Source organism: Papilio xuthus, unplaced genomic scaffold, assembly GCF_000836235.2.
Source record: "Papilio xuthus unplaced genomic scaffold, Pxut_1.1 DF827789.1, whole genome shotgun sequence".
Lineage (NCBI taxonomy): Eukaryota > Metazoa > Arthropoda > Insecta > Lepidoptera > Papilionidae > Papilio > Papilio xuthus.
In genome coordinates, this window is record NW_013530860.1 from 508420 (window position 1) to 524690 (window position 16271).

The following is a 16271-nucleotide window of genomic DNA, read 5'->3' on the forward strand; positions in this document are numbered from 1 at the left end:
GGGGGGCGCGGCGCCGCCTGACCACGTGCTCGCCCTCGCCGTCTACCTGCTGGCGGTCGCCGCTGACCTCGCCACGCCGCAGCGCGCTCATGACGTACGTCACACACACGCACACACATCGTAACACGTGTAGCAATCCACTTCGTCCGCACGGAATTAAAAAAAAAACTTTATAACTAACCTATATGTTTTTCAAGATTATATTCTTTGTCGTTTTGGGATCCGTAGGAGTTGTTCTGGATATACCTTCTAACAAACATCCATCCATCCAACCATATGTATTTATAATTTTAGTAACATGCTAGAGGTCGCCCGGACCCTGTCATCGTGGAATAAAAAAACATTATTAATAGTCTACGTCTTCCTCTAGACTATTATGTCAAATTTCATCGAGATCCACGTAGCCGTACTGAAGATACCTCCAAACAAACAACCATTCGTATTTGTAATTTTAGTAAGATATTATATAAATTTTCATCTGTTGTCACAATCTCAACGTGTAATAATGAAGAATCTGTTTGTGCAGCGTTCAGTATGTGTGGCGCACAGCGAGGGCGGGTCACGTGCGCGCTGCGTGCGCGGTGTGCCGCTCCTGCGCGCGTTCGCTGGCGGCGCGCTGTGTGACAACGCGCGCACAGTGGTCGCCGCCGTGCCCCCGCTGCACCGCCCACAGGCACGCCCACATCTCTACCCCAGGCACGCCCCCACGTATCACTCCGATAGTAAGTACACGCACACATTCGGACATCAAATTACGTCATCATTATTCCTTTTTAATCCGAAGCAGAGATATTTTTACCATAAATAAATTGCATATATTGCCTTCAGGTGATACGGAATGGGAGCCGTCAGAATCAGAGGCGGGGCGATTGCCTCCGCCCAACAAGTCCGTGTCTTTACCGGCAACTAGTACAGCTTTGGCTGTGCCTACCGCCATGCAGGTAATTAATAATAAACAAATTCTTTTTACCTTTAAATTCAATACGATAGTAATGTTATTTATACATTGTAGATGGCGCGATTGGTACATAGAAACTCAGTCCCCGACGACCAATCAGACGCCGGAGGTGATTCGACAGAAGTACGAGCATTAGAGGTATATCTTAATTAATCTAACGATATATTTATTCAAGCGAGTCTCTTGATGCAGATAAGTTAAATATTTGTCTATTTCAGAGTGGAAGTGGAGAAAGTCAAGCCCTGGTGCTGCAGACACTGACCGACTCCGACATGGACTCTGACAACCAAATGACCTTGGCGATACCTACACAGAGTGACCTGGACACACCTCCCGTGCCCATTGAATATGGTAGGCTCACTATCGTTACATTTATGAAAGTCCTGTAACTATAGTTAAATTATAAAAGACCACAGAAGCGCCCTCTGTCCATAAACGTGGAGATTAATAATTTTGAATTATGTTTTTAGACACAACGGACCCGTTGGAGACGCACTGGCAAGCGCTGCCCGCGCCTCCCGCCGCGCCCTCTCCGCCCATGCCCTCCTCCGCCGACACACAGGTCATATATTCAAAAACTATTATGTAAACTAAACAAAAACATCTACATTCATACAATTGAACAGATAAGCGAGGAACCTCTATAACAGAGTCATAGTCCAGTCCCGACGTACGACCTCCATATGTGAGAAACTCGGGTAAGAGAGAAATTTATATAAGTGAGAAATATATCGCTATTTCTTGGACTCTCACTTATAAAGGTTCGGCTGTATTTAGTCTGGTTCATTATCAAAATATGAGAAATTTCCTTATTTATGTATCTTTCTTCAGACTGGATATGTTTGTCGATTCGTTGGTATTTTTTCTGGCTCGAAGGACCATTTTTTCCATGTAAGTAATTTAAATGTGCACAGTTTGGTAATAATGTTGTACGTTTACAGATGCAAGTACACAGTCAACCGGACGAATCTATTCCAGTGAACGAATCCATAATATCTTTACTGCTCAAACTGCACTCACAACTGTCTGGACGACTGGACTCATTTTCTTTGGAAGAACCAGCACCAGCGTCACAGGAACCTATCGGTAATAATAACAAGAAGACTACCAAAGTTCTCTATTTCGTCTTATACTAGATGGTTAGTCTGATGAGTCCACCATCCTTTCCGACCCTTTTCTTATAAGGAAAGGATCGCAAAGAGAATTGCATTTGATGGGGACGCATAGGAACTTAAAGTTTTTCTGTGCGTCCCCTCCATATACCTGTATCTGCAACTGCGGATGTCTGGGCAGCGGTTGCTTCGTCGTTTTGGCGAATTTAGGTGGCCGCTTGCTCGTTTGCTACCTTATAATATTATAAAGTAAATATGACATGTGTTTGTGTGTTGGGGCGCAGGCGATGGTCCGTATTTCATCGGTCAAGTGCTACGCAAGCTGGCTGCACTGGACGCGCGCTGTGCCGCCGCCGTGCAGCACGTACGTCGCACGCTGTGGCCACACCAGCGCGAGCGGCAGGCGGAGCAGCGAGCCAGGTGACATTAATGCACATGAACTAACAAATATTAACAGTTCAGTTTATTCATATTTAAAAATCAGAAAAATATTGAATAACCAACAACTAAGAGGCATCACAACCAAAACGACCACTTATCGGCCACGAGTGGGACTTTAACAAATAGCTTGGCTCCTTCTACTGACTCCTCCCACATCATACAAATATCAAACTTTATAAACTTTGTATTTCAGAGAGCGTCGTGAGAAGGAGGAGCGTTCTCGACGTGCTCGCGAGCGCCAGCAAGCAGTGATGCGGGAGTTCGCGCGTCGGCAACAGCAGTTCCTGTCAGCGATGCGTGCGGAGGCGGGCGACGCCATGGACTGGGAGGATGAGCAGCCCGCGCGTGACTACGACTGCGTCATCTGCAATACCACCGCCCCCGCCACGCACCACGATCCGATAGGACTAGTCGTGTTGCTACAGGTATGCTCATACCTTACTTTTCTACCTTTTTATTGAGGGCTATGACGTCACAATATGGCGTTCGTTTCATGTTTTTTGTTGTGTGAAACGCATTGTTTCTAATTATTCGTGGCTTAAAGTCAAGTTATTGTGTACAGTCTACATCGGTGCTGGGTCACCGACGTCGGGCGGGATGCGGTGGGGCGCGGCTGGCGCTGTGCGAGGCGGAACGCGCGCGGTTGGCCGGCCAGCGCGAGCTCACAGCCGCTGCACACCACTATCGTTTGCACGACGATCTGCACCAGCACTTCGACCAGGTCAGCACCCATTGTGCATTGCTAAATTGTCACTGTCTCGCAATTGAACACATGGGCACTTATGTTAAGACTTGATTTTAATTATTTGTTTATTTTAGTAATAATTTATGTTTATGTCAGGAGTCATGGGTAGTGAGCGTGAGCGTCGGTTGGGAAGGCGGCGTGCACGCGCAGTCGTGCGGGCACCACCTGCATTTGCGCTGCCTGCGCGCGTACCTGCGCTCGCTGGCCGCGCCACGCCCCCACAACCTGCACGTGGAGCGCGGCGAGTTCCTCTGCCCCGTGTGCCGACAGCTCGCCAACAGCGTGCTGCCCCTCGCGCCCGCACCGCCCCGCTCGACCACCACGCCCTCCCCCGCCGCCTCGCCCGCCTCCCCCCTCGCCCCATCTGCGCCTCCATCACCAGTTGAACAAATACTGGACATGCTCGAACGTGAACATCCACCCCCTGTAAGTAAACAAATAAAAAGTAACTCGAAAAACAATATGAAAATATGTTTTGTCAAAATAAACATTGTATTTTGATGTATTTTAGAGCCCGTCGCGTCTGTCGGAGGCGATGGGCAAGGCGATGGAAGACATGACGGCGATGGCGGGTGGTAAGCTAAAACAGCGGTACGGCTCCTCGCCCGCGGCCATCTTCACCTTCGTGGCGTCTCTCGTGCGCAGCAATGTGGAGTGCGAGCTGGTGCAGCGCGGCGGCGCCCTGCTGCGACATCCCGCGCCGCGATACAAGCCGCGAGACGACTGCATTGGTCAGTCGCCATTATACATTGCATACATATTTTACATGCTCTACACGATGCTATTATAAAAATAAAAAACACGTTGCAAATAGCAATAATCAAAAAATGTGTTTCCAGTGCCATTGATGGCGGTAGCTGGAGCACACGCACGCGCTCTAGCGGCAGCTGGCGCGGCGCTGGGTGCGGCCAACACGTGGCGCGCGCTGCGGCCCGCTCCACAGGGCGCGGCGGGGAGCGCGGGACTGGGCGGGGGCGCTGTGGCCGCCGCGCCCGGCGCCGCCACCCGGCCCGTGCCTCTGCTGCTGCGCGACCCGCTGGCCCTGCTCATGCACCTGCTGCTGCTAGCACCGCACACCGCGCCCTATCTAGAGATACGTTAGTATCATTTTATTAATTTACGTATTTTATAGTTATATTAACTTTTTAACACGTATGTTATTGTTTTTCAGAGCACTTTACGTGCATAGTGAGCTCTTTGTACGCACTGACGTACTACCAAGTGGTGTGCCAGCTACTCGCCGGTGGCGAGGCGGGGTTGTGCGAGGCGGGGGCGGGGCCGGGGGAGACAGAGACGGAGGGCGGGGCCGGGTGCGCGGTGCGGGCCGCCGCGCGCCTCTTGCTGCCGGCGCTGGCCGGTGCCGCGCTGCTCGACGACGATGCGCCCCCGACCACGCATCAGGCCGCGAGGCCGCTCGACGTCGACCTGCTAGAGGCGCAGGTTCAAGAGCTTCTCCTCCCGTTCCTACGTATATCTGCCCTGCTGCGGAAGCACATCTACGGCCAGCCGCTGCCCGACATCGACAACGCGCAGGATGAATTCCCGCAATTAGTACAGTATCTAGAGCTGGTGCAGGCTGGAGTGGGCGGTGAGGTACGCGCCGCTTCCGCGCTGCACGAGGACGCACCGCACGCCGCGCGCGCTTGGGCACGCCAGCTCGCCGCTGCCGCTACTGGCGGCCAGCTTGCTGTGAGTATACATATACAAATAGGGATGTATGATAGTGACAGTTAAAATATACAAATTTAATAATTGAACTTCACTAACTACGTGTCCCCGCCCTTGCGGTTCTTCCCACTTTCTTGATATGTATCTATATACGTGTGTGTACGTAGATCCGTCGTGTGATCCGGTCGCTGCACGTGTCGTGGTGCCAGCCGGCGCTGCTGGCGCTGCCGCGAGACTACGACCGCCTGTTCACGTACTACCACGAGCGCGTGTGCCTGCAGTGCGGCGCCGTGCCTAAGGAGGCCTCCGTCTGCCTGCTGTGCGGCACCCTCGTCTGCCTCAAGCAGGCCTGCTGCCGCCGACACCAGGTCGCCGAAGCCGTGCAGGTAATACGCGACTTAAGTACACTACTAAAATTGTTTAGTTTCCTTTGTCATAATTCATCAATTCTTTTTAATTCGACTATAGATTGGTACTTAATCATTGAATTTTGAGAAAATGCTCCATCACGTTACAAACGTATAACAATGTTACAGCACGCGATGGAGTGCGGCGGGGGCACGGGCATCTTCCTGGTGGTGACGTCCACATACATAATAGTGATCCGAGGTCGGCGCGCCTGTCTGTGGGGCTCGCTATACCTGGACGACTACGACGAGGAGGATCGTGACCTGAAGCGCGGCAAGCCGCTCTACCTCAGCCAGGACCGGCTGGAGCTGCTGCAGGCGCAGTGGCTCGCGCACCGCTTCGACCACACCAAGCGCACCTGGGTCTGGCATCGCGACTCCCTATGAGGTAATACACGCACTACAGCGACGTCTATAACTTTATCATTAATAATAGCGCCATCTATTTGGAAGACAATGAAACATGTCTTCAACTTAATAATCAGCTTCGATCCGTGTGGCATCAAAAAAACTAAGTAACCTATGTGTTCTTCCATACTGTGTTCTACATCTATCCCATATTTCATCAAGATCCGTTGTACCCTTCTGGAGATACCTTCTAATAACAAACGTCCATCCATCCATTTATAATATTAGTAAGATAGCGCCATCTATTGCGAAGATAATAAAACATATCTTCACATATAAGAGACAGATTAAAAAATAATGTGACTTCATTATGTTAAAAGCCATAATTTGCAACAAACATACTAAATATTTGCTTAATAATTTACATATTTATTTGCTATGTTTCAGGAAGACTTCAAAGATGATTCTCTCATGTAGAAAGCTGACCACGAGCAGTATACAGAAGACAAAGAAGACGAATATTTATTTCTTACTAACACAAAGATGCGTCTCCACTGCGTTGATACATAACAACAAATACTTCTCATATTTGAAGTAGAAATATTAAACATGTGTTGACAAAATTGACTTTAACAAGTGTATTGTAAAAAAAATCTTTAGCTCTTAAATTAGATGATTTAGCTTATCTTGAATTTATTTGAAAGATTGTATATATCTTGATGATAAATGATTAATGTGTTAGTTAATAAAATGTTGATTTAGTGTATCTTTGGCAATAATATGTTTATATAATAATCGTGTAAAATAGGCTAAATTTGTCTCAATTTGCAATAACTAAATCTTATCGTAAAACATGTTTTTTTTCAGTGGGAATTATAGAATATTCATGCGAAGTAACTTTTTAAAATCTATTATAAATTGCTTATAATAATTAAGAAATTAAAAAAAAACTCGCTTTAAATTAGACATTAAAAAGGATGATATATAGAGTTGAACTTTAGTTAGATCTGGACGCTTGCTTAAATTAATAAAAGTTGTTTGGTCTTTAAATATGTCTAGATATAAACTTAATTATTTGACTGATCATTGTTTCAAATTGTGATGGTTTAAATCATGGAAATATACAGATTTAAAGTCACTTTAAAACAAGATTTCATTGCTTTCAAGGGAACAATGGAAAATATGGTAATTCTTATGATTTTTTATACTTCAATTGTAACAACCCATATTTAAAACAATGAACTAAAAAAATAATAAACTTTTAGTTTACCATTTACCAGGATCATTGCTAACTAGTGACGTGTCATATTGTGACGTGACGTGTCATATTCTGACGTGACGTGTCATTTTGTGACCAGATGTGTCATATTGTGACTCAACGTGTCATAATACGTTTATATCATATGTTGGGCGTTGTTAGGGCTGTGAATATGTAAATTTTTACTTGTCTTAGTGCGTTCGATGGCGTTATATTTAAAAAATTATTATTTATATTATTTTTTATATAAATATCCTTTCTTTTTATTAACCAAAAGCCACATTTCTGTAATTAAACTTTTATAGACTTTCAAACTAAAAAGTTTTACTGTAATTGTAGTTTTCTTTTTTTTTAGTCTGAGATTTCTGCTTCTAATGTCATTTTTATAAGTTTGACAATGAATGTCTTTTTATTTTGATCTTTAATGTAATACGTTTAAAGTTGAGTTTTGCGCCGAGCGCGCGATTTTTTTGTTCTGTGCAATTCTCGTGGCCTTGATTTTTTTTTGCTTTTTATTTAAACCTCCTATATTGTACACTGTCTATACAAAATTGTCATGTTTCATATAGTAATAGATTTAGTTTTTTTTATGTCGATTTAGTCTTCATTGTGGAATGAATGTATATTGAATTTCTTATGCTAATGCAACGAATTTTGTAGAACTTTAGATGCGGTTGCTCTTTTTTTCACAATTTCTATTTAAATTTTGTAGTAATGAAGACTACAAAAACAGTTTGCCCGAAATATATTAACTGTTAAAAGTTGGGTCTAACTTATTATTTTCTAATAAATAAAATGAAATAAATGAAAAAAAAAATGCTTAAGACTATCTTACATCTTGTCTTATTTCCTAAATTTGTACCGATAGAATATCAAGTGCCAACCCAATGTCTAATAAAGTACAGCCAGCAAACATTTTTATGACATTTCACGGTTAACGAACAAACATTAAAATGTTATAACCGTTATTTTATAACGGATAACTGCTATAAATAACATGTTGTCGTTATTTTGTATTACCGTTTATCGACAATTTTTTCATAAAAATCTGTTGTACTAATTATGTTTCAGCATAGATTCGTAGCAAATGTATGTTATAGTTAAACGAATAGATGATTAGATCTTGCGCAGTCGCTGGTTAACTTTAATATGTTACGAGACGCGGAAGAGCGCGGAGTATTGTTAACACATTTATCTATGATTGTTCTTGTATATATTCAATCATTAAAGTTGTTGATATTTCAAATATATGACTTTTATTTACTAGGTATAGCTCGCGACTCTTCGCGCGGAATTAAAAAAATAATTTGAAATTAGCCTATGAGTTCTTCCAGGCTATGTTCTAGATTTATTCCAAATTTTACAAAGATCCGTTTAGCTGTTCTGGAGATACCTTATGACTAACCGTCCATCCATCCATCCAATGATGATGGCATTTACTGAAAGGAAATTTTTTAACAACTCTATGACTAGCTATTGGATTTTATAAAAACAAAAACAATTGTGACGATGGTCAAAATGAAAAATACTTTTTTTTTATTTTTGTCTGAAAATTTCGATAGTTGAAAAGGGTATAAATAAAGACACAATATTGTTAAAAGATTTTTATTGTACATCAACTATGTTTTGTTTAGAGGTAGAACATTCTACTCTTAATAAACTAACTCGAGCGGGTTACAATATACATAAGTATCGGCCGCAATCGGCCGGGAAATAACGTGACAATAGGCGGACCGTGACAACTGAACAATACACACAACTAAAACATACATTTTGTTTACTATTTTACGTTATTTTGGATAATTACATAAAACTATAGACATTAAAAAGCTTATTTTGATATGCAATCATACTTTTATATAAAATTTGCAATGTTGGCAACACTGATTTTTTTTTATTCAAATGATATAAACCAAACATCAAATGTAAGTATACTATTCATATTAAAATTAAATTAACTCTGCGTACCAATAAATAATAATTTTATATATAAATGAATTAAGTAATTTAAATCAATTATGTTGTGTTCTTACACTTACAAAAAAAATTAGCAGAAAATATACGTGAAAACTAATACATAAGACAATATGATAAAGTTCACTATAATATTAAACTACACATAATGATTGCGAAAATATATGCCAGCTCTATCCATAATATCGTTAATTCTTTATTATAAAAGGTTATCACAGAAAAAAATGTTAAAAAAAATGATGGCAACCTCGATTATGCACCGCGTTACGAACAAAATACATCTAAACACCGACTGACTTATCTGACCCGGTGGACATAAATGTCATTGAATGGAGCCACCCCCCCCCTAGCCGGGTCGTGGATAAACTAACGTAGATGCCACGGTCCGGTTGGGCGTAGGAGAACACTGCGGTCTTGTTCCCAGGCCGGGAGTCCCACACGAAATCGTCATTGCTGCCCCCGCAGCACGGACTGCGAAGTGCATAAACGCATTCCCCGCGTTAACAGACACTGAATGGAGAGAAAAACTGCATTTTTCTGACTATAAATGTCAGCATGATCAAAACTGACAGTAGCGCTTTTTTTTTCAATTTTAAAACAATTCACTTTAAAAACAATGTATTCTGTTGTCTGTAGTCACAAAAACGACTTCCGTCAAATTTCACTCAAAATTCAAAAAATTGTATTTTAAATATAGTTCATCAATTATTTATAACGAAAAATGCTTTTTATCGCTGTGGATGCGTTGTTGCTTCGGGGCACTTTTAATTCAGGCGCGGAATACATTTTTTTAAATCGCTAGATTGACATTTGACAGGTGACAGCTTAATCTTGGCGCTTTCAGCTTTCCCCTCCAAACAACATTCTTTTAATACCAAAAAACTGTAACTCTGACAGAAGTAACCATGGCATTTTTCTCATCGGGCCAGATATTTTAGTCGTATTATAATTTCAATATAAATCAATTAAAAACTATAATAAAAAAAATACTTAATTGTAAATACTGGTGTTTATGAATAGCGCTTGTGTACATAATGTAAATAAATGTATCTCTTACATAACTATACATAAAGCAAGGAATGTTACTACACGATTAGCATACTGCATCACACTCCGGCCGACTATTTTAATAAATCTGCTATATTATGACACACCGTCAAAAACACCTAAAAAACCCCCAAATATACATTTCAATTGGACGTACATTTCCGATCCAAGAAATATAACCATTCTACAAGACGCTGTTTTTTTTTCACATGAAATATTTACCATACAATCGCCAGCGATGTACCCATAAAATCCATTCAGAGTCCTGAATCCATATCAATACATAATAGAATCCATATCCAGTCGTATAACTATATATATGTACAATACTACATATATGTAGACACAATATCTAAAAAGTTTCTGAACACATTTCATTAAGATATGGGACAGTCGAGTTCCACCATACTCCGATATGGCACAATGTAAACGCAGTAAAAACATGTTCAAGCAACTAGGCCGGTTACGTATAGACTCAAAGTTACAGCATTAAATCTAATTTAAAGTATAAATTCGTTAAAACTAATTCATATATTTATACACAATATTAACTAAACAATATTATATAATAATTATAAAATGCTATGTAAAATAAATCTGCTTGCTTATTGTTATGTATACTGGTCGTATGAGATCTGTCCGTCTGTTTCAATCTGGCTAAAAACACTGTTGTGTATATATATATATATATACATAGTATGTATGAAATAGGACATTAACATAGCATTCATTTTAATTAAACACAGTCAAGGAGTCAACTCAACTTCTCACCTCCAAAAACAAGACAGGTAAAATCCTCCATGGTACATGCTATTGGAAGAAAAAAAAATAGTCAAAGCGTCGGTGGCTCAGAGGTTATACTTGACTTGCAATCTACAGGTCCTGAGTTTCAATCCCGGCTTGTACCAACGTGTTTTTAGATTTCTGATATAAATATGTATACGTTGTACCACAAGAACGTCGGATAAATATCCGACGTTCTTGTGGTAAAGGAAAATTTTTTGATGCTGCACATATCTGAGAAAAAATTCAAAGATATGTATGAAGTCAACCTGCAGAGGGCCAGTATGGTTGACTATGACCTAGTCACTGACTTATGGTAGGCTCCGAGCTCCTCAGTGAGGACCTATAGTGAACTGATGATTTTTTTATTGGTGCTATATTAAATGAATATCTTTGGGACAGGCATATATATCAAATTGTTCCATACAAATGTTAAATCCATACAATTCCTTCCATAATTTCTCATAAAGTAAATTTTGGCACAAACATAAATTTTTCTTACTTTCACAATATGCATTTGTTTCATTTCTTTTTTAAACTTTCTGATCATTTCCTTTATTACATAATCCAAACTAATTCCAATATTACGATACAACATATTACATACAACCTTTTATATCTGACTTTTATCCTTTCATACATTCCTTTCTTTCGTAGATTAAATATACCATTGTATGGAAAAAAAAAGGAATATTGTCCTATTTTATACATACTGAGGTCAGATTACTTCAAATGAGTTTAAAATCTTAATTATTTGCAATTATTAAAAAAATATATAATCAGCCCTTTCTAATAACCAAGCCTAAACGTCAACTCTATGCCACTGCTCTATGCACTATGGTCCATTTCATTATGATAATATATAACATAATTATTTTACATTACACCTACATAAGGTAACTAAATCTATATAAATACTTGGCAGATATGTTATGTTATTTCCTTCTATTGTATGTACTTACTTTGTTTATGAAATACACTTAATTCATGGGATTTATATTTACATATTCTTTCTTCTAAATTAATTGCGAACGCAAACTTCGGATCACAGGAAACAAACATCTGTCAAATTTGACAGGTCAAATGTCAAAGTCAATAATGACATAATTAAGTGTTGCCATTGAAATCATCGAAATTAGACGATAGGGTCTACTAGTAACTAAAAGAAGAAGAAGAATTGTTGCCATAGGAAATATTTTGGACATTTACAAACAGTAAATATTTAATACATATGAATCTGTATTTTTCTGTTTATCAGTACTTTTGCAATACTTTTTTTACATTCTAGTTGTTTTATCGGCTTTGACATTTGACTATCAAATTATATGAAATAATGTGAAATTTGTTAGTTACGTCTACCCTGTTAGATTTACATTTGATATTTTAAGTAGTTACATTACATTAAATGTTTCAGTTTTAAATTAAATCAAAATTAATTGAATATAATTTTATAATCTGTCGCAATTGACAGCAGTATTGTAAATCGTTACAACTATACGAAGTTATCCTAAATTCTATATAAGTGTACTACTCTACCAGCAATCCACACAAAATAACTAACATTGTAGACTGTCGGACGACACATCCGACTGTAAAATACCGTAAAAATGTACTCCGTAAATGTACTAATATATCGAATATTAATCAAATAATACAACATTCAAGATGATGAGTATAAAAGCCCATCGGAGAGCACCGTGAAGTATGAAAAATCTTAACTACACTGACCATTTGTAGGTTGAATATGATGTCTCCTGGCTGCAATCAAAACTGGCCTTTAACTGGCATATGTTAGGGTTGAGATTGCGATGCGGGCGGTGTTATAAGGTGGGAGGCCAGAGTGCGGCGGAAGGCGTGGCCAGGGTCGCGGGGGGCGTGTCTAGCGGCGCGGGGGGCGTGTCCTCGCAGTCGACGGGGCAGTCGCAGTCGTCGCGCGCCTCCACGAAGTTGCCGTAGTCGTCGGTGAGGGAGCTGTGTCGTAGCACACAGCACACGTGCCGCCGCCCACCGGACCACCACCATCGTTCTGTTAACAATCATCACCCTCATAATCTCTTCATATACCCAAAGTTTTGTTCACCAAGTCCTACTATACCTAGTCACTATGTATAATGTTAGGAAGTTCTTCCATCTGTACTCACCTCTACTGATGTCTACATCTGGCATCAGCTCTTCGTTCATCAAAGCCGATAGTGCGTCGTCGGTGTGGCTCATATCTAAAACATTAATATAATAATAATCATTAACATATACATTGTTAAATATTTTTACTAGCAATACTGCAACTTACATACATTCTTGAATATTTAATTAAGGAATTGTGTAGTGAGTTATTCAATTTTATCCCTTATACAATAATTTCAAAACAAAGACAACAATGGTTTCTTAAAGTCTAAGAAGTATGTGTTAAAAGTGAGCAATTAAACAAGCTATACTTACCGTTCTCCTCCTTAACCATAGGCTCCTCCTTGACCGTAGTAACTGCGGTGACAGTGGGCGATGTGGGCGTGGTGGGCGTGGCAGGCGGTGTGGGCGCGGCGTCTATAGCGCACGGCAACATGCCCGCCTCACCACTGCTGTTTGAACTGCATTCTGGACTGTACGGCGCCATCTGATGAACATATTTCATATGACCAGACAGAGTTCTGTGTAACTTGTCAGATGAGACGTAAATATGAAGAAACGTACCCTGAGGCTGCGGCGGCGTCGTGGGGTGACCTCTGCCATCTTGTAGCTGGTATCCATAGCCCAGTAGGAGCCCTTGCCTGGATCATCCTTGCTGCGAGGCACCTTCATGAAGCATTTGTTCAGTGATAAGTTGTGTCTGATTGAATTCTGAAACAAACATACAGACATATAACATATATCTTATATATTAGATTTCTTATATATAAAATCCTTTTGCCACAATGTTAGTTACCATACTTCTCTCTCGGCTTGAACGGTTTTTTGCAAATTTTACTTGCACATTCAGTAGGTCTGAAATCGGCTATTATCTATCTCTTAATCCTGCGCAGACGGAGCTGTATATTATAGAATTTATTACATTCCTAAGTTATAACATTATCTATACAAATACAATATTATCAAAAGTTTTATCATCAATACCAGATTATTTCATATCTGAATCGAAATCTGAAACTTTAGGTACAATGAAAAGATTATGACCTTGCCCCCGTGGCAAGCACAGTCATTTATTCTCAAAACAACTTAAGTATTTAACACCAAGTTTTTTTTTATCTTAACTTCGTAAACGAGCGAGCGGCCACCTGTAATAGCAAAGCAACTTGCCCATAGACATGCGCAACTGCAAATGCCTTGCCTACCTTTAATCGACGGAGGAGAGGATGCACAAAGAAAAAATATTTTCTCTTCCCATGCATCCTCTCATTCGGAAAGTGCACTTCCACTTCCTATCCTTTCCTTATAAGAAAAAGGGTGGGAAGGGAAAGAGGACTAAAATTAGCCCAGCACACTCAACAGACGAAACGCGGAATTGCTTCCACTTCATGCCTGTACCGATTAGACCAGAAATCTGCTGTTTACAAATAAAATCTTGTGAGATCTATAAATTAGGAACTTCATGAAATCTTAAATTAAATAGAATAATTTATTTTTTTCTTTAAATAGGAAATCATAAAACTGACAATAATCTTAGTAAATACAGATGGTACTACTTTATGTTTTATGTATTTTTTTTTGCCTTAACCGAAGGGACTTATGTTATTGATTCACTACTTGATAATGATGTCCACCTCTGCTGTGGAAAATATTTACAGATAAGTTGTCTTACCATCCAACCTTTGCCAGCTTCTTTATAATATGGGAATGCATTGCAAATATAGTTGTAGATCTCGTTGAGTGTCATCTTTCCATTGGGGGAGCTGCTGATTGCCAGTCTGATCATACTTGCGTAACTGGAATGAATTTAATTATTTAAAAAAAAATCCAAATGTAACTGGCCACTGAAACAGACATTTAAAAGCATATTCCCACTCGTTTTCGTAAACCATAGATTACAATTTGTTTTTTATTTAGGCATTGGAAACCTATCATTAAGCCAACCTACACAGTAATGTTTTTAATATACAGTGAAACTTGGATAAGTGAGAGTAATTTTGACATACATATATTGTTTATAATATTTTAGTAGACTAACTTAAAATAAAATTATGTTTTTTCCATTTCTGAATGAAATTAAGACATAAAATTCTCAACCCATTCAATGAATAATAAAAGTCTTTGTACAAGTTTCTGGACAGTGAAAACGCATAGTTAAACATGTGAGTATGAAGATAGCAACAACAATTTCCTAATTGGGATAAAAGATGCATTGATTGTAATAAAGATAAAGATCTAGACATTTGCATAGGTATGCATGTTAATAAGTCTACATACAAACTTGGTTAGCAACTTTTTATGTAGGTGTAATAATTAATTACATAAAAAACAGCTTTAAAGTCTTGTTTTTAAATGAGCAGGGGTGGCAAACATTTTGTTAACAATATGCCATTTTTCTATAGAAGTATTTAGTAAGGTCTAATTTGCCATCTGATAATTTTAGCATAGGGTTCACCTGTGTTATCTCCATAAATAATTCTTTCTTCTTAGTGTAAAATGAATTTGGTGATCAATCACATGCGCAAAATTTTGTGTTGTTTATTTGCCATCCCTGATGTAAGTTAAATATTATTTGAAAAAATAAACAAAGCTGTATGATAAAAAAATTTAATCAATTATAATGTAGCAAATAAGCAAAGAATACGAAAAAAATTATAATGTAGCAAAAAAATATGACAAGTTTTGTGTAAGCAACAAATACATTAACAAAAAATACAATTAGATACTAAGTGAGATGACCTACAGTGTCTGATGACGCATGAATTTAAAGGTGTTAAATTATAAGGGGGAAAAATTAATACCTGTATGCAGGTTTTGTGTGTTTGATTTTGTTTAAGTTTTCCTTTAGGTCTACTTCCTTGTTGTTATTTTCCTGTTGGAGGCAAGGTGGTTGAACATCTTCGTAGAGAAAACGAGGTATAGGGCCCAGGGGACTGTGGCGCGGCGGACCTGGACTGTAGGCCGGCAGCCACTCTACGCCTGGCGATTCACTCATTGTCTCGTACACAATACACAACTTATCACTACACCACCTTACGCGCACATTTCTGTAGGAATTAGGAAAAACTAATCCCTAAGGCCGTTACTACGACACTTCCGTGGGCGTCAAAATAACTCGCTACCTTTTATGAAGATCTTTGATATTCATCGTAAAATATCAATCAAACAGCCTTGGACTGTTGAACAGTTAGAAAAGGCAAAACAAAAACTTTTTACGTAAATAAAAACTAATTGCACATAAAAATGCTCAACAATAGCAAGTAAATATAAAAAAGAACGTAAAAAGTAAAGAAAACGTAATTTTCAGTAAATTGGAATTATTATGACATTTGAGGCGCCTACAACAAGGAAAATGGCGGCGCACAGATAGTGAGTATATTTTCCGTAAAACTCAAGTTGCAATTAAAGA

The 16271-nt window shown here is 39.5% G+C and overlaps 2 protein-coding genes across 2 annotated transcripts in view; one reads left to right on the forward strand and one right to left on the reverse strand.

The window, feature by feature from the left end:
- Ubr3 (Ubr3 ubiquitin ligase) overlaps nucleotides 1-8183 on the forward strand; it is a 43003-nt gene extending 34820 nt beyond the window's left edge. The window contains exons 16-31 of the mRNA XM_013308763.1: nucleotides 527-722; nucleotides 829-941; nucleotides 1013-1096; nucleotides 1177-1309; nucleotides 1429-1520; nucleotides 1900-2044; nucleotides 2355-2490; nucleotides 2705-2936; nucleotides 3074-3232; nucleotides 3353-3682; nucleotides 3768-3987; nucleotides 4096-4353; nucleotides 4428-4945; nucleotides 5092-5310; nucleotides 5461-5719; nucleotides 6127-8183. Coding sequence (XP_013164217.1) covers nucleotides 527-722; nucleotides 829-941; nucleotides 1013-1096; nucleotides 1177-1309; nucleotides 1429-1520; nucleotides 1900-2044; nucleotides 2355-2490; nucleotides 2705-2936; nucleotides 3074-3232; nucleotides 3353-3682; nucleotides 3768-3987; nucleotides 4096-4353; nucleotides 4428-4945; nucleotides 5092-5310; nucleotides 5461-5718 — 3093 coding nt within the window. The 3' untranslated portion in view covers nucleotide 5719; nucleotides 6127-8183. The remainder of the gene's footprint in view (nucleotides 1-526; nucleotides 723-828; nucleotides 942-1012; nucleotides 1097-1176; nucleotides 1310-1428; nucleotides 1521-1899; nucleotides 2045-2354; nucleotides 2491-2704; nucleotides 2937-3073; nucleotides 3233-3352; nucleotides 3683-3767; nucleotides 3988-4095; nucleotides 4354-4427; nucleotides 4946-5091; nucleotides 5311-5460; nucleotides 5720-6126) is intronic.
- A 3144-nt stretch (nucleotides 8184-11327) lies between these two features.
- On the reverse strand, nucleotides 11328-16190 carry LOC106115530 (forkhead box protein J3). The gene is made up of 6 exons (XM_013308957.1): nucleotides 15664-16190; nucleotides 14535-14658; nucleotides 13430-13576; nucleotides 13181-13352; nucleotides 12883-12957; nucleotides 11328-12767 (listed from the first exon to the last, which is right to left on the reverse strand). The coding sequence occupies exons 1-6, from the start codon at nucleotides 15855-15857 to the stop codon at nucleotides 12562-12564; spliced, it is 918 nt and encodes a 305-aa protein (XP_013164411.1). The 5' UTR covers nucleotides 15858-16190; the 3' UTR covers nucleotides 11328-12561.
- Between the last annotated feature and the right edge of the window lie 81 nt (nucleotides 16191-16271).